A 22275-nucleotide genomic window follows, 5' to 3' on the forward strand; every position below is an offset into this window, starting at 1 on the left:
CAGACTGGTGAGCTGTAAGTTTTAGTTACTCCTCCAGGAAAGTAGGTAAAAAGCCAGGAACTGCGTGGACTGGACACCACAGAGCAATCTGTCTTTGGGCATACTTCATACAACACTCATGAAAACGTGGAACTGCTTAGATCAGCGAAATCTGTAAGTTTTTGCGGCCAGGGGACCCGCGCCCCTCCCAGCCAGGCTCAGTCCCGAGGGAGGAGGGGCTGTCAGCTCCGGGAAGGAGAACGGAGAACTGCAGTGGCTGCTCTTATCGGAAACTCATTCTACTGATTCAAACTCCAACCATAGATAGACTGAGACCAGACACCAGAGACTCTGAGAGCAGCCAGCCCAGCAGAGAGGAGACAGGCATAGAAAAAAAACAACACGAAAAACTCCAAAATAAAAGCAGAGGATTTTTGGAGTTCTGGTGAACACAGAAAGGGGAAGGGCGGAGCTCAGGCCTTGAGGCGCATATGCAAATCCCGAAGCAAAGCTGATCTCTCTGCCCTGTGGACCTTTCCTTAATGGCCCTGGTTGCTTTGTCTATTAGCATTTCAATAACCCATTAGATCTCTGAGGAGGGCCGTTTTTTTTTTTGTTTTTTTTTTTTTTTTGTTTTTAAATCCTTTTTTCTTTTTCTAAAACAATTACTCTAAGAAGCCTAATACAGAAAGCTTCAAAGAATTGCAATTTGGGCACGTCAAGTCAAGAGCAGAACTAAGAGAGCTCTGAGACAAAAGGCAATAATCCAGTGGCTGAGAAAATTCACTAAACAACACAACTTCCCAAGAAAAGGGGGGTGTCCGCTCACAGCCACCATCCTGGTGGACAGGAAACACTCCTGCCCATCGCCAGCCCCATAGCCCAGAGCTGCCCCAGACAACCCAGTGTGACGGAAGTGCTTCAAATAACAGGCACACACCACAAAACTGGGCGTGGACATTAGCCTTCCCTGCAACCTCAGCTGAATGTCCCAGAGCTGGGAAGGTAGAGCAGTGTGAATTAACAAAGCCCCATTCAGCCATCATTTGAGCAGACTGGGAGCCTCCCTACACAGCCCAGCAGCCCAGAACTGCCCTGGGGGGACGGCACTCAACTGTGACATAGCACAGTCATCCCTCAACAGAGGACCCGGGGTGCACAGCCTGGAAGAGGGGCCCACTTGCAAGTCTCAGGAGCCATACGCCAATACCAAAGACTTGTGGGTCAGTGGCAGAGACAAACTGTGGCAGGACTGAACTGAAGGATTAGACTATTGCAGCAGCTTTAAAACTCTAGGATCATCAGGGAGATTTGATTGTTAGGGCCACCCCCTCTCCCCGACTGCCCAGAAACACGCCCCACATACAGGGCAGGCAACACCAACTACACACGCAAGCTTGGTACACCAATTGGGCCCCACAAGACTCACTCCCCCACTCACCAAAAAGGCTAAGCAGGGGAGAACTGGCTTGTGGAGATCAGGTGGCTTGTGGACGCCACCTGCTGGTTAGTTAGAGAAAGTGTACTCCACGAAGCTGTAGATCTGATAAATTAAAGATAAGGACTTCAATTGGTCTACAAATCCTAAAAGAACCCTATCAAGTTCAGCAAATGCCACGAGGCCAAAAACAACAGAAAATTATAAAGCATATGAAAAAACCAGACGATATGGATAACCCAAGCCCAAGCACCCAAATCAAAAGACCAGAAGAGACACAGCACCTAGAGCAGCTACTCAAAGAACTAAAGATGAACAATGAGAACATAGTATGGGATATGAAGGAAATCAAGAAGACCCTAGAAGAGCATAAAGAAGACATTGCAAGACTAAATAAAAAAATGGATGATCTTATGGAAATTAAAGAAACTGTTGACCAAATTAAAAAGATTCTGGACACTCATAGTACAAGACTAGAGGAAGTTGAACAACGAATCAGTGACCTCGAAGATGACAGAATGGAAAATGAAAGCATAAAAGAAAGAATGGGGAAAAAAATTGAAAAACTCGAAATGGACCTCAGGGATATGATAGATAATATGAAACGTCCGAATATAAGACTCATTGGTGTCCCAGAAGGGGAAGAAAAGGGTAAAGGTCTAGGAAGAGTATTCAAAGAAATTGTTGGGGAAAACTTCCCAAATCTTCTAAACAACATAAATACACAAATCATAAATGCTCAGCGAACTCCAAATAGAATAAATCCAAAAAAACCCACTCCGAGACATATACTGATCACACTGTCAAACATAGAAGAGAAGGAGCAAGTTCTGAAAGCAGCAAGAGAAAAGCAATTCACCACATACAAAGGAAACAGCATAAGACTAAGTAGTGACTACTCAGCAGCCACCATGGAGGCAAGAAGGCAGTGGCACGATATATTTAAAATTCTGAGTGAGAGGAATTTCCAGCCAAGAATACTTTATCCAGCAAAGCTCTCCTTCAAATTTGAGGGAGAGCTTAAATTTTTCACACACAAAGAAATGCTGAGAGAATTTGCTAACAAGAGACCTGCCCTACTGGAGATACTAAAGGGAGCCCTGCAGACAGAGAAACAAAGACAGGACAGAGAGACTTGGAGAAAAGTTCAGTACTAAAGAGATTCGGTATGGGTATAATAAAGGATATTAATAGAGAGAGGGAAAAACATGGCAAACATAAACCAAAGGATAAGATGGCCGATTCAAGAAATGCCTTCACGGTTTTAACGTTGAATGTAAATGGATTAAACTCCCCAATTAAAAGATATAGATTCGCAGAATGGATCAAAAAAAATGAACCATCAATATGTTGCATACAAGAGACTCATCTTAGACACAGGGACACAAAGAAACTGAAAGTGAAAGGATGGAAAAAAATATTTCATGCAAGCTACAGCCAAAAGAAAGCAGGTGTAGCAATATTAATCTCAGATAAAATAGACTTCAAATGCAGGGATGTTTTGAGAGACAAAGAAGGCCACTACATACTAATAAAAGGGGCAATTCAGCAAGAAGAAATAACAATCGTAAATGTCTATGCACCCAGTCAAGGTGCCACAAAATACATGAGAGAAACACTGGCAAAACTAAAGGAAGCAATTGATGTTTCCACAATAATTGTAGGAGACTTCAACACATCACTCTCTCCTATAGATAGATCAACCAGACAGAATACCAATAAGGAAATTGAAAACCTAAACAATCTGATAAATGAATTAGATTTAACAGACATATACAGGACATTACATCCCAAATCACCAGGATACACATACTTTTCTAGTGCTCATGGAACTTTCTCCAGAATAGATCATATGCTGGGACATAAAACAAGCCTCAATAAATTTAAAAAGATTGAAATTATTCAAAGCACATTCTCTGACCACAATGGAATACAATTAGAAGTCAATAAGCATCAGAGACTTAGAAAATTCACAAATACCTGGAGGTTAAACAACACACTCCTAAACAATCAGTGGGTTAAAGAAGAAATAGCAAGAGAAATTGCTAAATATATAGAGACGAATGAAAATGAGAACACAACATACCAAAACCTATGGGATGCAGCAAAAGCAGTGCTAAGGGGGAAATTTATAGCACTAAACGCATATATTAAAAAGGAAGAAAGAGCCAAAATCAAAGAACTAACGGATCAACTGAAGAAGCTAGAAAATGAACAGCAAACCAACCCTAAACCAAGTAGAAGAAAAGAAATAACAAGGATTAAAGCAGAAATAAATGACATAGAGAACAAAAAAAACAATAGAGAGGATAAATATCACCAAAAGTTGGTTCTTTGAGAAGATCAACAAGATTGACAAGCCCCTAGCTAGACTGACAAAATCAAAAAGAGAGAAGACCCATATAAACAAAATAATGAATGAAAAAGGTGACATAACTGCAGATCCTGAAGAAATTAAAAAAATTATAAGAGGATATTATGAACAACTGTATGGCAACAAACTGGATAATGTAGAAGAAATGGACAATTTCCTGGAAACATATGAACAACCTAGACTGACCAGAGAAGAAATAGAAGACCTCAACCAACCCATCACAAGCAAAGAGATCCAATCAGTCATCAAAAATCTTCCCACAAATAAATGCCCAGGGCCAGATGGCTTCACAGGGGAATTCTACCAAACTTTCCAGAAAGAACTGACACCAATCTTACTCAGACTCTTTCAAAACATTGAAGAAAATGGAACACTACCTAACTCATTTTATGAAGCTAACATCAATCTAATACCAAAACCAGGCAAAGATGCTACAAAAAAGGAAAACTACCGGCCAATCTCCCTAATGAATATAGATGCAAAAATCCTCAACAAAATACTTGCAAATCGAATCCAAAGACACATTAAAAAAATCATACACCATGACCAAGTGGGGTTCATTCCAGGCATGCAAGGATGGTTCAACATAAGAAAAACAGTCAATGTATTACAACACATTAAAAACTTGAAAGGGAAAAATCAATTGATCATCTCACTAGATGCTGAAAAACCATTTGACAAAATCCAACATCCCTTTTTGATAAAAACACTTCAAAAGGTAGGAATTGAAGGAAACTTCCTCAACATGATAAAGAGCATATATGAAAAACCCACAGCCAGCATAGTACTCAATGGTGAGAGACTGAAAGCCTTCCCTCTAAGATCAGGAACAAGACAAGGATGCCCGCTGTCACCACTGTTATTCAACATTGTGCTGGAAGTGCTAGCCAGGGCAATCCGGCAAGACAAAGAAATAAAAGGCATCCAAATTGGAAAAGAAGAAGTAAAACTGTCATTGTTTGCAGATGATATGATCTTATATCTAGAAAACCCTGAGAAATCAACGATACACCTACTAGAGCTAATAAACAAATTTAGCAAAGTAGCGGGATACAAGATTAATGCACATAAGTCAGTAATGTTTCTATATGCTAGAAATGAACAAACTGAAGAGACACTCAAGAAAAAGGTACCATTTTCAATAGCAACTAAAAAAATCAAGTACCTAGGAATAAACTTAACCAAAAATGTAAAAGACCTATACAAAGAAAACTACATAACTCTACTAAAAGAAATAGAAGGGGACCTTAAAAGATGGAAAAATATTCCATGTTCATGGATAGGAAGGCTAAATGTCATTAAGATGTCAATTCTACCCAAACTCATCTACAGATTCAATGCAATCCCAATCAAAATTCCAACAACCTACTTTGCAGACTTGGAAAAGCTAGTTATCAAATTTATTTGGAAAGGGAAGATGCCTCGAATTGCTAAAGACACTCTAAAAAAGAAAAATGAAGTGGGAGGACTTACACTCCCTGACTTTGAAGCTTATTATAAAGCCACAGTTGCCAAAACAGCATGGTAGTGGCACAAAGATAGACATATAGATCAATGGAATCGAATTGAGAATTCAGAGATAGACCCTCAGATCTATGGCCGACTGATCTTTGATAAGGCCCTCAAAGTCACCGAACTGAGCCATAATGGTCTTTTCAACAAATGGGGTTGGGAGAGTTGGATATCCATATCCAAAAGAATGAAAGAGGACCCCTACCTCACCCCCTACACAAAAATTAACTCAAAATGGACCAAAGACCTCAATATAAAAGAAAGTACCATAAAACTCCTAGAAGATAATGTAGGAAAACATCTTCAAGACCTTGTATTAGGAGGCCACTTCCTAGACTTTACACCCAAAGCACAAGCAACAAAAGAGAAAATAGATAAATGGGAACTCCTCAAGCTTAGAAGTTTCTGCACCTCAAAGGAATTTCTCAAAAAGGTAAAGAGGCAGCCAACTCAATGGGAAAAAATTTTTGGAAACCATGTATCTGACAAAAGACTGATATCTTGCATATACAAAGAAATCCTACAACTCAATGACAATAGTACAGACAGCCCAATTATAAAATGGGCAAAAGATATGAAAAGACAGTTCTCTGAAGAGGAAATACAAATGGCCAAGAAACACATGAAAAAATGTTCAGCTTCACTAGCTATTAGAGAGATGCAAATTAAGACCACAATGAGATACCATCTAACACCGGTTAGAATGGCTGCCATTAACAAACAGGAAACTACAAATGCTGGAGGGGATGTGGAGAAATTGGAACTCTTATTCATTGTTGGTGGGACTGTATAATGGTTCAGCCACTCTGGAAGTCAGTCTGGCGGTTCCTTAGAAAACTAGATATAGAGCTACCATTCGATCCAGCGATTGCACTTCTCGGTAGATACCCGGAAGGTCGGAAAGCAGTGACACAAACAGATATCTGCACGCCAATGTTCATAGCAGCATTATTCACAATTGCCAAGAGATGGAAACAACCCAAATGTCCTTCAACAGATGAGTGGATAAATAAAATGTGGTATATACACACGATGGAATACTACGCGGCAGTAAGAAGGAACGATCTCGTGAAACATATGACAACATGGATGAACCTTGAAGACATAATGCTGAGCGAAATAAGCCAGGCACAAAAAGAGAAATATTATATGCTACCACTAATGTGAACTTTGAAAAATGTAAAACAAATGTTTTATAATGTAGAATGTAGGGGAACTAGCAGTAGAGAGCAATTAAGGAAGGGGGAACAATAATCCAAGAAGAACAGATAAGCTATTTAACGTTCTGGGGATGCCCAGAAATGACTATGGTCTGTTAATTTCTGATGGATGTAGTAGGAACAAGTTCACTGAAATGTTGCTATATTATGTAACTTTCTTGGGGTATAGTAGGAACATGTTGGAAGTTAAGCAGTTATCTTAGGTTAGTTGTCTTTTTCTTACTCCCTTGTTATGGTCTCTTTGAAATGTTCTTTTATTGCATGTTTGTTTTCTTTTTAACTTTTTTTTTCATACAGTTGATTTAAAAAAGAAGGGAAAGTTAAAAAAAAAAAAAAGAAAGAAAAAAGACAAACAAGGAAAAAAAAAAAAGATGTAGTGCCCCCTTGAGGAGCCTGTGGAGAATGCAGGGGTATTCGCCTACCCCACCTCCATGGTTGCTAACATGACCACAGACATAGGGGACTGGTGGTTTGATGGGTTGAGCCCTCTACCATAAGTTTTACCCCTGGGAAGACGGTTGCTGCAAAGGAGAGGCTAGGCCTCCCTGTATTTGTGCCTAAGAGTCTCCTCCTGAATGCCTCTTTGTTGCTCACATGTGGCCCTCTCTCTCTGGCTAAGCCAACTTGAAAGGTGAAATCACTGCCCTCCCCCCTACGTGGGATCAGACACCCAGGGAAGTGAATCTCCCTGGCAACGTGGAATATGACTCCCGGGGAGGAATGTAGACCCGGCATCGTGGGATGGAGAACATCTTCTTGACCAAAAGGGGGATGTGAAAGGAAATGAAATAAGCTTCAGTGGCAGAGAGATTCCAAAATGAGCCGAGAGATCACTCTGGTGGGCACTCTTACGCACACTTTAGACAACCTTTTTTAGGTTCTAAAGAATTGGGGTAGCTGGTGGTGGATACCTGAAACTATTAAACTACAACCCAGAACCCATGAATCTCGAAGACAGTTGTATAAAAATGTAGCTTATGAGGGGTGACAATGGGATTGGGAATGCCATAAGGACCAAACTCCACTTTGTCTAGTTTATGGCTGGATGTGTGGAAAAGTAGGGGAAGGAAACAAACAGACAAAGGTACCCAATGTTCTTTTTTACTTCAATTGCTCTTTTTCACTCTAATTATTATTCTTGTTATTTTTGTGTGTGTGCTAATGAAGGTGTCAGGGATTGATTTAGGTGATGAATGTACAACTATGTAATGGTACTGTAAACAATTGAAAGTACAATTTGTTTTGTATGACTGCGTGGTATGTGAATATATCTCAATAAAATGATGATTAAAAAAAAAAACTTAAAGAACTGATAGATATTCAAGGATCTGACAATACAAAATGTAGGGGGTTATAAGAATTATAGTGGGAAGATAATTCAGATATTTTCTTCTGAAATCAGAGATGATAAAAGAGATAATTTACTAAAATATAAAATAAGCTAGTTGACATTATTGGAAAGATTCTATTGAGAAAATGGCATTTAATAACAATGTAGTAACAAATATAATAGTAGACTAAGCTGTATTTTAAAAATCATTTACCAGACTTAGTTCAACTCTTCGATTAACTTTGCTGGCATTCACACTGGTTGTCTCTGGGGTTCTTTCCAGCTCTCTGCTCTTAACACTGTGTTGGTATTAGGGGGAGGATGGAAAAAGCCCTTGTCCATAATGGTTTATGATCTTTTTGAAGGCCACATATATGTACACAGCTTGCCTAGCATGGTGGCTAAGTAAACAGATTTTAGAACCGGACTATTTGTCTCTTGTTTAGCTATGTGTCCTTGGACAAGTTACTTAACCTTTTTATGCCTCAGCTTCTGCAAATGTAAAATGAGGATAATAATATTATTCTTTCTAGGGTTGGTGAGAGGATTAAAAGAATTAGTACATGTGAAGTGCCTACAAAGGTACCTGGCACATAGTAAGTGCCATATAAATGCCTTCTCAATTCTGACTAGAACATAAGCTCAGGTAATTTGTTTACAGCTAGATACATACTGTAAAGGCTATGTGATTGAGTGGGAAGAAATGTGGACAATATATTTTAAGAATTCAGGTGAGGATAGAAACTAATAGGAGTTGGAGAATTTTTCTAAAAGCTTCATAGGTTAGTTATAGCTTGTGCTGGGTACTGAAATATGGATTGAATTTAGATAGGTGGAAATGTGGTTAGGAGGAAGTGGATAGGAGGCAAGACAAGTTCTATTGACTTAAAACAGCAGTGCTTCAGATTAGGAAAGATTGCTCATGTTACTTTAACTGGATAGATTTTCACTGATGTTATGAGTTCATTTTCATTTAATTTATTTGATGTATTAGAATCTTTAACTCCAGAATTGCAGCTAATTCTTGGAAATAGAGTAGAATATAATTAAGCATCTTCAATATGTTTGTTCCAATTCTGTAGGAAATAAAATTTGAAAATCATATCCTAATTCATATTTTTGGGGTCATTGTCACCACTTAAAAGCTCCGTATTTTCTAACAAACTGATAATGTCATTGCTTTTGCCTTCATAGGTAATTAATAATGCTTGTGCTACTCAAGCCATAGTAAGTGTATTATTGAACTGTACCCATCAAGATGTCCATTTAGGAGAGACATTATCAGAGTTTAAAGAATTTTCACAAAGTTTTGATGCAGCTGTGAGTATAATCTTCTTCGTATTCCTAAAATGTCCTATTTGTGATAGTTCTTATTTTAATGTATCTACTTTTAAAAATTATTATAGATGAAAGGTTTGGCACTGAGCAATTCGGATGTGATTAGACAAGTTCACAACAGTTTTGCCAGGTAAAGAGACTTTACATTAAATAAATTATTTTCTTTGCTTCTCTGTTTCTCATTGTGTTTTTCTTTACTGTAGACAGCAAATGTTTGAATTTGATGCAAAGACATCAGCAAAAGAAGAAGATGCATTTCACTTTGTCAGTTATGTTCCTGTTAATGGCAGGCTATATGAATTAGATGGATTAAGAGAAGGACCAATTGATTTAGGTAATTGTATTCCTCTTTGCTGGTCATGAAATAATTTATTTAATATGTAACCAATATTTATAAAATGTCCTGGTGTTTCCCTTTTGACGACAAAAAATGGTTTGGTATTCACCTTGGTTTTAGTCACAGTGCTGCTTAAATTTTGAAGGGAAAAGTGACTACAAAGTAGTATGATATCATAAAGGCTTTAAGCTCTCTGGTACTTTATGAAATTAAATAACATGTGAAGGGAATGTTTACTATTGGAACTTTTAATTTTTTCTGAGATAATTTTTTTAACCCATAGATTACATAATTTATATTTTGTATTTTTTTTAGTTAACTTTAAAAACTACTCTCTTTTAGTGAACTAAAGATATTCATGTCATTTTTAATCTATTGGTAAAATATCAAAATATCATCTTATTAAAATATTTTCGTTTGGAATTATATCATTCACAATCATTTTAATTCAGTGTTTAGCAAACTAATTACCTACAAAAATAGTTTCTTCAAAATTCCTATTTAGATAGTACATTAATGTGCTGTCCTTTGTGCCAAAGGATAGATTTCTTCTGATCTACCCTGTATCTACTTTGAGCAAAAACGATGAATGGTTATCAAGATTGAAGGTGCAATCTGTGTTTCTGAAATGGTTCTGAAATAATAGGCCCGCAGAAGAATTTTAACTCCTTATTTTGTCCTCATATTTTCTTTTTTTTAAAATTAGATTTAAGTCCAACAAAACCTGTATTAATTGAATCCAATATTGTTATATGCTGTTCATAAAACTTTGTATTTTTATATTTAAAAAAAATTATTGTTTTCATTTTGTTTATGCTTTTTGCACATGTCCCATATATAAAATCAATAGTTTATTATTTAAAGGCTACTTACATTACCTCTATATTAAAAATATTTATTTTTCTATGTCTATTAAAGAAAATTTGCAATTCTGTAGAAGTTGGTTCCCTCAAAGGGTTGTTGATCAGATCTCTATTTGCTTCTGTCTGGTCAGCTGTTCTCTTTTCATTAGAACTGTTAAATATAAAGGAAGTAAAATATAAAATACAGTATCCAGTTTTGCTGTACATTTGGTGGATATGCTAAAACTTGTGAAAGAGAATGAAAATAATTGGGATAAATTAGTTTTGTACTATGTATGGTTTTCAGCTTTTTATTTTATAGTTATGAATGTGAAGTATCAGATAGTAAGGGCTGAAATGAATCCTTGTTTTGCCTCTAACATGTGAGGTGAATTTCCTCAGCCCTGTTTCATCATCTATAAAGTGAGGATAGTTAGCTTTATCACAACACTTTTGTGAATTTTAATGAGAAAACTTACAAATTCATTACTTTTTCAAACATTTTTTATTCCACACCAAGTGACAGAATAATGTGGCAGTGCATATTATGATCATCATGGTTTTCCCCCATCATTACCCAAGAAATAAGAATTGAGGCTTAACACAATTATGTTAAAATATTTTTTCTGTTCCAAATTTGCTAAAATATTTGTAATAAGATATTTTGAAACTTTTGAAATAATTTTAATGCTAATTTTTCTTTTATTTGATTTAAATGTTTTAAAATTTCTTTCTAGGTGTATGTAATCAAGATGACTGGATCAGCGCAGTGAGGCCAGTTATAGAAAAGAGGATACAAAAGTAAATGCCTAACTAATCTCATTGGCATAACATTATAGTTTTTAACATTTTTTAAAAAACTTTTATTGTATTGTTATTTTAGCAATGCTTATTGAACATTAATTTTGATTGGTTTAGTTTAGGGATAATGCATTCCTATTTTACAAAATATCTAAATTTTACAAAGTAAATTTGTCTTTAAAGAAGATGTCTTTAGAGGAGTAAACTTGCCATTAGGTTGGATATTTTGTACAGTTAGATATTTGTACAAGTATTTTGAAGAATTTAGTTTAGTTTTTGTATTTTTTTAATTAAACTGTTTATTTGAAGACAATTATATATTCATTTGCAGTTGTAAGAAGTAATACAGAGAAATCCTGTGCACCCTTTGCCCAGTTTCCTGTAATGATAACATCTTGCAAAATGATATAGCACACTATCAGAACCAGGATATTGACATTGATACAGTCAAGATAAAGAAAAATTCCATCCCCTTAAGGGTCCCTCATGTTGCCTTATTTATAGCCGCACCACTTCCCTCCTGCTGCCATACCTTTCATCCTTAATCCCTGATAACCACTAATCGTTTCTCTAGTTCCATAATTTTTGTCATTTAAAGAATGTCATATAAATAGATTCATACAGTATGTAACTATTTAAGATTGGCTTTTTTCCCTAAGCATAATTCTCTGGAGATTCATCCAGGTTGTTATGTATATCAATAGTTTATTCATTTTTGTGGATGGGTAGCAGTCCATGATGTAGCTGTACCACAGTTTATTTAACCATTCACCTGTTGAAGCACAATCTCATCCATCTCCAATTTTTCGCTATTATTAATAAAGCTGCTATAAAACAGTTGTATACAGATTTTTGTGCTAACATTAGTTTTCATTTCTCTGGGATAAATAGCTATGAGTGCCATTGCTGTGTTGTATGGTTGATGCATGTTTAGTTTATTAACATATTGCCAAACTATTTTCCAGTGTGGCTCCACCATTACATTGCCACTAGCAATGTACGAGTGATTTAGGTTCTCTGCATCCTTGCTGACATTTGGTGTTGTCACTCCTTTATTTTAGCCATTCTGAAAGATGTGTAGTGACATTTCATTGTGGTTTTAATTTGCATTTCCCTAATGACTAATGATGTTGAATATCTTTTCATGTCTTTTGCCTGATTTCTAACTGGATTGTTTTTTGACTGGTAAACCCTAAAATTCCTTATATACTCTTGATACTGGATTGTTGGACATGTTGCCTGCATTTATTCTCTCCCAGTCTGTAGCCTGTCCCCTCATCCTCCCAATATGGTACGTTACAGTGCAGAAGGCCTTAATCCCAAGAAAGCCCAAATTATGAATCTTTCTCCCTATGAATTGTGTTTTGGTGGTGAAGACTAAGAATGCTTTGCCTAGCTCTACATCCAGAAGATTTTCTACTTTTTTTTTCCTAAAAGGTTTAAATTTTTATGTTTTACATATAAGTCCTGATCTATTTTGAGTTAATTTTTGTATAGGTGTGAAATTTAGGTCCAAGTTCATTTTTTCCCCTATGAACACATAATTGTTCCAACACCATTTATTGAAAAGGCTACCCTTCCTCCACTGCATTGTTCCAACACCCCTGTGAAAAATCAGTTGGGCGTATTTGTTGTGTCTCTGTTGGGTTTTCTGTTCTGTTCATCTATGTGTCCTATCCTTCTACCAGTATTACCACAGGCTTGATTATCATAGTTATATAATAAGTCGTGAAATCAAATAGACTGATTCCTCCCACTTTATTCTTTTTTTTCCCCAAATTGTTTGTACTAATCTAGTTCTTCTGCCTTTCTATACTCTTGTCTATATCTACAAAAAATCATGCTTGGATTTTAATAGGAATTGTGTTAAATCTTTGTATATCTATTTGGGGACAATTAGCATCTTTAATATGTTGAATCTTCAATCCATGAACACAGTTTATTTCTCCATTTACTTAGATCTTTGATTTCTTTTATTAGCATTTTGTTGTTTCCAGCATATAAGTCCTGTGCATGTTTTGTCAGATTTACACTCAAACACTTCATATGTTTTGAGCAATTACTAATGGTATTCTTTTTCCAGTTTTGATTTTCACATGACTGGTGCTAGTATGTAGAAATACAATAGATTTTTTTTTCTCATCTTTATCTTACATCCTTTGACCTTGCTGAACTCATCCACCAGTTTAGGTGTTTTTTTCTTTTCTTTATTCTTTCTTTTTTTGGGGGGGGGGGGGGGATTCCTTGTCTTTTTCTACGTAGACAATCATGTCATTTGCCAAAAGGTCCAGTCTATTTCTCCTTTCAGTTTTATCAGTTTTTCCTTCACATTTTTGTGTGAGGCTCTGTTGTTTGATGCATACACATTTATGATGGCTGTGTCTTATGGTAGATTGACCCTTTTATCCTAATGTAATGTCCCTCTTTGTCTCTGGTAATTTTCTTTGCTCTGAAGCTTATCTGATATCAATATAGCCACTCCTTTCTTTTGATTAATGTTTGCATGATAAGTCTTATTCCATCCTTTTACTTTCAAACTTAACTGTAGCATTATATTTGAGTAAGTTTCTTACATAATGGCATATATTGGGTCATGCTTTTAATCTACTCTGCTGATCTCTTATATTTGCTGTATTTACACCATTTATATATAATGTAATATACACAAAATTATTATGAAAGTTATATAAAAAATAAAATGTACATTTAATCATTTAATGTAATTATTGATATGTTATAGCTTAAGTCTGCCATATTTTCTCTTCATTCTTTCTGATTTTTGTTTCTCTGTTTTCGTTCTCCTGCTTTCCTGTGGGTTGCCTGACATTTTTTAGAATTTCATTTTGATTTATCTGAAGTGTTCTTTAGTATATCTCTTTGTCTAGCTTTTACAGTGGTTTCTTTAAAGTATCGGAGTCTTCTGATGTTCACATTTTATCAGTTTGAGTGAAATATAGAAACCTTACCTTCCTTTACATACTTTTACTGATGCTCTCTATAATATAATTGTCTTAAGTAATTCCTTTACCTACATTTAGGACCATATCAGATAATGTTATAATTTTTGCTTCAACTATCAAACTTAATTTAGAACATTCAAGAGGAGAAGGAAACTGTATTATATTTACCCATATTGTTACTGTTTCTTTGTTCTTTGTTCTTTCCTCATTTTTCAGGCACCTTCTTTTATCATTTTCTATTTAGAGTTTCCTTCTGTTTAGAATTTTCTTCAGTCATTCTTTTGGGACAGGATGGTTGGTGACAAATACTTAGTTTTCCTTCATCTGAGAATGCTTTGATAGGATATTTTCTCTGGGCATAGAATTATGGGTTGGCAGTCTTTTCTTTCAGCATTTGAAAAATGGCCTCCATTGTTTCTGATGAGAAATCCATTTCACCTTTGCAGTTTCTGATGAGAAAATCACTGTCCTTCAATTTTTTGTTTCCCTCTCTCTCACTACTTTCAAGATTTTTATCTTTAGCTTTCAGAAGTTTGACTAAGATGCATCTTGTTGTGGACTTCTTGGATTTATACTATTTGGGGTTCACTTAGCCTCTTGAATCTGTAAGTTTATGTCTTTTGCTAAATTTGGGGTTTTCAGCAATTATTTCATCAAGTACTTTTTCAACCTTGCCCTCTTTATCCTCTCCTTCAGGACTCCAGTGACATGAATGTTAGCTCTTTCCCTGAGGCTCTGCTCATTTTATTTTTCAGTCTCTTTTTTCAGTTTCTGTGTTCAGATTGAGTAGTTTCTGTTGTCCAGGTTAGTGATTCTTTCCTCTGTTCCTTCCATTCTGCTGTTGATCCTATCCACTGAGTTTTTTATTTTGGCTATTGTGTATTTTAGTTGTAAAATTTCCATTTGGTTCTTCTTTATATCTTCTGTTTCTTTGCTAAGATTTTTTATTTTTTCATTTGTTTCAAGCATTCTTTTAATTGCTTTTTGAAGCATTTTTAAGATGGCTGCTTTAAAATCTTTCTCAGATAATTTTGATCTGTCATCTTAATGTTGGCATCTATTAAGTGTCTTTTTCATTCAAGTCAAGATTTCCATGGTTTTTAATATGACAAATGATTATTGATTGAAATCTGGAGATTTGGGGTATTATGAGACTCTGGATCTTATTTAAAACTTTTGTTTTAGCTCTTTTCCATGGACACCACTCTGGAAGGGGAAGTGGGGGTCACTATCTCATTGCTTCCAGTTGGAAGGGGAAGTCCAGGTTCCCCACTTGGCCTCCATTGACACCTGAGGTGGGGAGGGGCTCCTTGCTACTGCTGGGCAGAGGTAGGAGTTCTGGCTCCCTGCTAGTCCTTTACTGACACCCTACTCTGGTTGAGGGGAGGGGTAGGAGCCTTAACATTTCCCTCCATGTGGCCTCCACTAACACTACAGTGGGAGAGACCTTGTTAATTCTGGATGGTAGTGACAGTGTTGTTTGGTTTCCCACTTGATCTCCTCTGATACTTGGAAGGGGTGCTTGTCATTACTGTCTGGCAGAGATCAGGGTCCTGGATCCATACTCAACCTTCTCTGACACCACCCTGGCCACGTGATTGAGGTACCTAGTTACAGCCGGGTGAAGTTGTAAATCTAGACTCCCTACTCAGCTTTTGCTGTCATTGGTAGAAGTGGGGCTACAGTTCTTTCTGCAATTGGTTATAGTAGAGCAGTTATAATGTGAAAGTTTCGTCTTGAGAGGCTACCCCTTTCCCGACCCTTTAGAGAGAGCCTGCTTTTGTGGGAGCTTTTTTTTGGTCTGTGTCTGTTGGCATCTCTGGTTTCTAGCTTCTTCAGCTCCAAGTCTGGGATATTTGAGGCAAAAAGACAACCCAGGGAATTTATCACTATGTTACTCCTTGAGTCCTGAAGTCCCTAGCTTGTTAGCCTTCTCTCCACCTTTTGGAGGTGTCTGTGTATGTGTGTATATATAATGCCCAGAATGAATAGGGAAGTAGAAGTCCCACAAGTCGAGTTTTAAAAACATTTTTACATAGTTCAAAGTACTGTAGTTATATTGGGACATATTCTTTCCAGTGAATTGAACTATCCATGGGAAACTCCTGGAGGTGAACTAATGCAGAAATAGGCTTGTTTTCTATATATTTTTAGTATGATTAAGTGTCATTTTTATATTGTTTTGAGTAATTTTAAAAATGTTAGTCCACTATAAATAAACCTATACTATGAGCTGATTTCATTGGTATCATTATAGTGAAATCAGACAGCATTCAGAAATTTTACAACAGGATATAATCACATGCAGAACAAAGCAATATTAATAGAAACTACATAATGACTTGGAAAAAACTCTACAGTAACAAATGTAATTAACTTCCATCAAGATGCCAGCATTATTAATCCAACAAATGTGGGGTCTGTGTTTGATTGTTTTTTTCTGAGATCTTAAGTAAGTGATAGTTATATTTCTTGTAAACAGGGAAATTGATGGAAATATTTTTTTCAAATTATATTGTTTTATTTTAGAACATTTAAAAATATTTGTGATTAATGAAATTTAACTGTTTTTTCCTGTAGTTGTACTCCATCTTTCAAATATGAAAAGCTTTTTTTAAATGTCAGTTTTTATCATTAATTGATAGATTTTTGTTTACCCCAGTGGATCACTGAATATCATAATAGGTTATCTTAATCATAATAGTCTTACAATTCTTTGTTACAGGTTAAAGCTTTAAAATAACTTTTTTTTTAGGTACAGTGAAGGTGAAATTCGATTTAACTTAATGGCCATTGTATCTGACAGAAAAATGATATATGAACAGAAGATAGCAGAGTTACAAAGACAACTTGCAGAGGTTTGTGGCCCTGTTTTTATGTACCAAGTACTAGCTTCATGAGTCTCAGGGAAAATTTTTATTTTTTTAAATACAAATATAATCATGTGTTCTGAGTGGTGGTTAAGAGAATAAACTCTGGAGTAAGGCTGCCTGGATTCAACTCCTGGCTTTGCCACTTAGTGAATGTGTAAATTTGGTTATTATTTTTGTGTTTCAGTTTCATCATGCAAAATGGGGATAATGGATTATAAGGTTTCTGGGAGGGTTAAATATAAAATATGTAAACCACTTAAAACAGTGACTGACACATAGTGCTACATAAATGTTATCAATTAATAGCTATTTTAACTATTTACTGTTTTTTCATTATAGAATTAAGCAAGTTAGAATAAATTTATCAAAAAATTAGGTACATTTAGATTCACATGCAATCTTTATGGGTCTTTATTATTATCTTCATATAATAAATATGGTTGTAGACAAGAATTGGTAATAAATAGATCTTTTTTACACTCCTTTGAACACAGTCTCTTAAGAGTATATTTAAGCAAATTTATTTTTTTTGTGAACAGAATATTATAGCAATGCAATGGATGATATAGGTTGTTTTTAGGCTTTTATCCTTTTATGTTTTACTTATTAGGTTGGTGTCTGTCACCTGTATTAAGAGTAGAAATTTGAAAATAATCACAATGTTTGTTATTTAAAATTATTCCAAAATTAAGCCTCCATCACTAGGGTGTGCTATTTCTTTTTCTTCTGCCTAAGGAGGAACCCATGGATACAGACCAGGGTAATATGTTAAGTGCTATTCAGTCAGAGGTTGCCAAAAATCAAATGCTTATTGAAGAAGAAGTACAAAAATTAAAAAGATATAAGGTATGCTTTCAAAAATCGATTTCTTTAAAGTTTTTATATAGAAAATTATATTTTGACATGAAAATATGTTCTGTGTTTCTTTCCACCCATCCTTTAACCAGTTTTCAGAATAATGAGTTGATTTCTTTGTTGTTGGCACCCTACAAAGGTTACTAGTGAGGTTTTCTTCTTTTTAGTTGTTGTTGTTTTTTTTTTAAAGTATTATTATGAACAGATTTTTATCCTATTTAATGTTCAAATTATCTCATCTTTGGCCATTGCAAGCCTCTTCAAGTTATCTGTAAGTCCTTTAGACATGACCTCCTCCCTCGCTCCTCCTCTACTGCTCCCCAAATAGCTCCCTTGCTTTCTAGTATGACAAGATGTTTCAGATTCATCTTGCACATTTCCTGCCTTAGACTTGGCATTAGCCATTTGTTCAAGAAGTCCTTGAAATGGCATTTAGAGATTACTATCCAGGTGCTCAGGGTGCTCAGTGCTATCAATTTGGTCATTGTTTCTAGCCTTTTTCAGAGCTAAGAAACACATTTTTGTTTTGCTTTGGAAGAGAAAGATAAGTGTTAACTCGTATTAGTATTTCCAACTCAAATTTAGAAATTACAGGACTTTTCAATTGAAGAAGTTAAGTATTTGTATCTTAAGATGAAAATCTTGGTTCCTAATAGCATTAACTTAGTTACTTATTTAAATGCTTTTTCCTATATGTGAGTGTGTGTGTATGTAAATCCATATATACATCCTTATGGCTTCAGAATAACAATATCCACTAGTATTAATAGCAATATTATTACTGAAAAGTTTTTTCTTAAGCCTGTTTTTTTCCTTGGAATATATCTCATTTTGGGTGTTCAATCAAATTACTAGGCTTTAACTTCACTTGAAAAAATTTGCTCTCTGTGTATATCAACAGTTTGATGCCTCATTGGGTCATTTGTTTTGTTTTGATTTCAAATTTTGTAGGATCTATTTTTAAATTGTGATTTAATTTTGTTGAATTATGTCAAACATTTGTATGATTCAGAGTCAAACATAAAAGCAAGGTTATCTTTAATATTGTCATTCTCCTTCACTTGCAATCTATCTAAAGAGCTTTTTTCAGAGTGAAAAGAATGGATGGAACTTTGAATTTTGTGTGACTTCAGATGAGGTACTTAGGTGTCTGTCATGTGTGTCGTAGTAAAAAAAAAAAGCATTGTTATTCATTTGAAGCTCATTTGAAGGCAAGGACTCCTTTTCCTCTTTGTTGCTCATGACAATGTCAGTGTAGTGCTTTGCAGCATAGTTAACGGTCAGTAAATGATTGTTAAATAAAAGAAATGGATCTTGAACTAGTAGTATTTCTTCAAGTGGAAGTGGTAGATGCCCAAAAGCTCCAGAGCATTCCAGGCAGAATGAAAGGGAAGGGTCAAGTTCATGGAGAGAGGAAAGTAAGGAATGAAAGCTTCAGTGTTTATGCTCCATTTCACAGGATATAAAAAATAACTCTCCACATTTATATACTCCTATGAAGGGTTAGTATATAATTAACTAATTTTTAAATATCTGAATAAAATAAGACACAAATTAAATTATCAGAATGTTTGCTTGTTACGCTGTTTGGGGATACTTATTCAAGAAAAGGTAAAATGACACTCATACCAATATAAAATGAACATGTGTTAAGATTTTATTTAATTCATTAACTGATGGAAGCTGGTAAGATGTCACAACCAGTTCAAACAAGTCAAAGAAGCACGAATTTATATGCAGCAAAGGAATTTTGAAATGAATTTACCAATAGATAGAAATTGTCTTTTCTTCCCCCAATGGGGGAAAGAGAAGTCAAATCAGTCTCCCCCAGACAGAATATGTTTGCATATTTATAGACATGAATTATTTAGCAATATTCTTCATGTCTTCAGACAAAAATTATTTTACATTGCTATCCCTTGTGTATAACTTTAGTGTTGCAAAATAGGTCAACAGCAGCAAAAGGCTAGAATCACTTACCTCGAAAGTGTGTTCTCTGTGCAATGCATAGTTTTCCATTGCAGCACAATTTTTTTTCCCTACAGTTTCCCCACCTTTTGATCAAAAATAATCTCAAAGAAAGATTATTTCTCATCACAAAATAAACCTGGTCTCTTTAGATGTGGCCTGATATTTGCAAAGGTACAAAAAGTGTTAATTTATAATATAGGCCTCAAGTTTGCTTTCATAAGTTAAGTTTTCATAAGTAATCTTAGTTTTGACTTTTAAAAGCCTCCATTGTTTACTAAACTGAGGCTAGGAAGCCAATCCCAAGAAACTCTCTCCATATGATTTAGTGTGTTAGTGTTTATTCTTAATTGGGAATTGAATACCATTATTTCTAATGCTTTTCTTATGAAAATGGAAGATTCTATCTCATTTCTATTTTCTTTTGGATACAGAAAGTATAAATATCAAAAACATTAGCAAAACATTTAAAGGTAGCATGGTTTGTTGTTTCTTTTATTTTCAGATTGAAAATATCAGAAGGAAGCATAATTATCTGCCTTTCATTATGGAATTGTTAAAAACTTTAGCAGAACACCAGCAGTTAATACCACTAGTAGAAAAGGTAAGTATTTTATTGGTGAAGACTTACATTATATTCAGATTCTGCAAAAATATGAAATATTTTTTGCCATGAGTAAAAGTAAAATTTTTTAATCTTTTTCATTTTTCATTTTTTTGCTTTTGCTTATAGTTTTATATTCTAGATGAGAATTAGTTCCACTTAAATATTGTAAAATAATAATAAAGGATTGTGTTGCTGCATTATTTAGCCTTCCAAAATCCTTAAGGTAAAGACTTCAGGTGGTATTGTATTAAAATATCATTTAAAACACAATACTCTCTTTAAGCTGAAAACAGAGTTTTGATGTTAATAATTGAAATAATAGACTTGTTTTCAATTTTAATGCAGCAAAAATTTGAATTGAAATAATAGAATTCAGAATTAGGATGGAAATTGAGGGGAGAAAAATAAAAGTAGCCTGTATTAAAAACATGGGTTTTCTTATTCCTGGTCTAATAGCCTTTCCTCTAATGGAAAACTAGCATAGGTTAGTGAAAAATTCTAATTTCTATGATTTTTTTTTCTCAAATAGAGAACATTTAATAAAATATTGGTTGAATAAATGAAAAGCAGTAAAATTGTTTTCAAGGTTATACTGTGAATCAGTGTTTCATAAAATGATCATCCCTGGATACTCTTTAAAATGCGTAACCTGGCCTCTCCCCCAGAGATTCTGTTAATAAAGTCCCCCAAGTGATTCTAATAAAGCTGGTCTCTATACCACACTGAGACTTAAATTGAGAAGGTACTACTAGGCAAATTAAATTTTGGGCCATTACTTTAACAAAAGGTCAGAACACAGGGTATATATATTTTTCTTTTTAATTTTAAAGTTTACTAAGTAAAGGTATACTTCAACCCAGCTGTTTCATATTATTATAAATTCTAAGTAATATGAAATGTGAATTAATAAGGTTGTTGTGTATACCTTATTTCCCAGATCCTGAAACAAATGTGCCCTGACTTTTAGCATGGTGCCAAGATTATTGTAGAAGACTGCTAAGTCTTCTCTTTTCCACATAGGTTTTTCTAATCGTGTATCTCAGAATATTAAATTTATGGAAAGTCAAAGATGGGAAACTAATTGTTTTTTGTTATCACATTTTTAAAAATTGTGATTGTTCGTATACCATACAATTATCCAAAGATTCAAAGTGTACAATCAGTTGCCCCCAGTACCATCATGCAGCTGTGCATCCATCACATTTGATTTTTTTTTCTTTTTCAATTTTTAGAACATTTTCTTTATTCCAGAAAAGAAATAAAGACAAAAAAAAACCAGAGACTTCAATCTTCCCATACCCCTAACCACCCCCCCTCCATTGTTGACTCATAGCATTGGTATAGTACATTTGTTACTGTTTATGAAAAAACATTGAAATACTTCTAACTGTAGTATGTAGTTTGCAGTAGGCATATTTTTTTTCCCAAATGCCCTTCTATTATTATCTTCTAGTTGTAGTGTCATACATTTGTTCTGGTTCATGAAAGAGATTTCCAATGTTTGTACAGTTAATCATGGACATTGCCCACCACAAAAGGTTCACTGTTTTATACATTTCCATCTTTTAACCTCTGACTTTCCTTCTGGTGACATACATGACTCTGAGCTTCCCCTTTCCACCACATTCACGCACCATTCAGCACTGTTATTCTCATGATATGCTACCATCACCTCTATTCATTTCTAAACATTCAAGTTCAACCTAGTTGAACATTCTGTTCATAATAAGCAACTGCTCCCCATTCTTTTAGCGTCTTTCTATATCCTGGTATCTTATGTTTCATGTCTATGAGTTTACATATTATAATTAGTTCCTATCAGTGAGACCCTGCAATATTTG

General features: G+C 34.9%; 1 protein-coding gene across 6 annotated transcripts in view; it reads left to right on the forward strand.

The window, feature by feature from the left end:
• The window catches only part of UCHL5 (ubiquitin C-terminal hydrolase L5), a 64188-nt gene that overhangs the window by 32568 nt on the left and 9345 nt on the right, over nt 1–22275 (forward strand). For 5 of the 6 annotated variants that reach the window (XR_005215149.1, XM_037825129.1, XM_037825131.1 and 2 more), the window contains 7 exons: nt 9048–9173; nt 9260–9321; nt 9395–9525; nt 11108–11171; nt 16887–16989; nt 17740–17850; nt 20333–20431. Coding sequence is in view for 5 of the 6 variants with exons in the window: in XM_037825129.1 (XP_037681057.1) it covers nt 9048–9173; nt 9260–9321; nt 9395–9525; nt 11108–11171; nt 16887–16989; nt 17740–17850; nt 20333–20431 (696 nt within the window). In the remaining variant the exon portion in view is untranslated. The remainder of the gene's footprint in view (nt 1–9047; nt 9174–9259; nt 9322–9394; nt 9526–11107; nt 11172–16886; nt 16990–17739; nt 17851–20332; nt 20432–22275) is intronic. The other variant, XM_037825130.1, reaches the window with a different exon arrangement.

The sequence above is a fragment of the Choloepus didactylus genome, chromosome 2 (genome assembly GCF_015220235.1).
Source record: "Choloepus didactylus isolate mChoDid1 chromosome 2, mChoDid1.pri, whole genome shotgun sequence".
Lineage (NCBI taxonomy): Eukaryota > Metazoa > Chordata > Mammalia > Pilosa > Megalonychidae > Choloepus > Choloepus didactylus.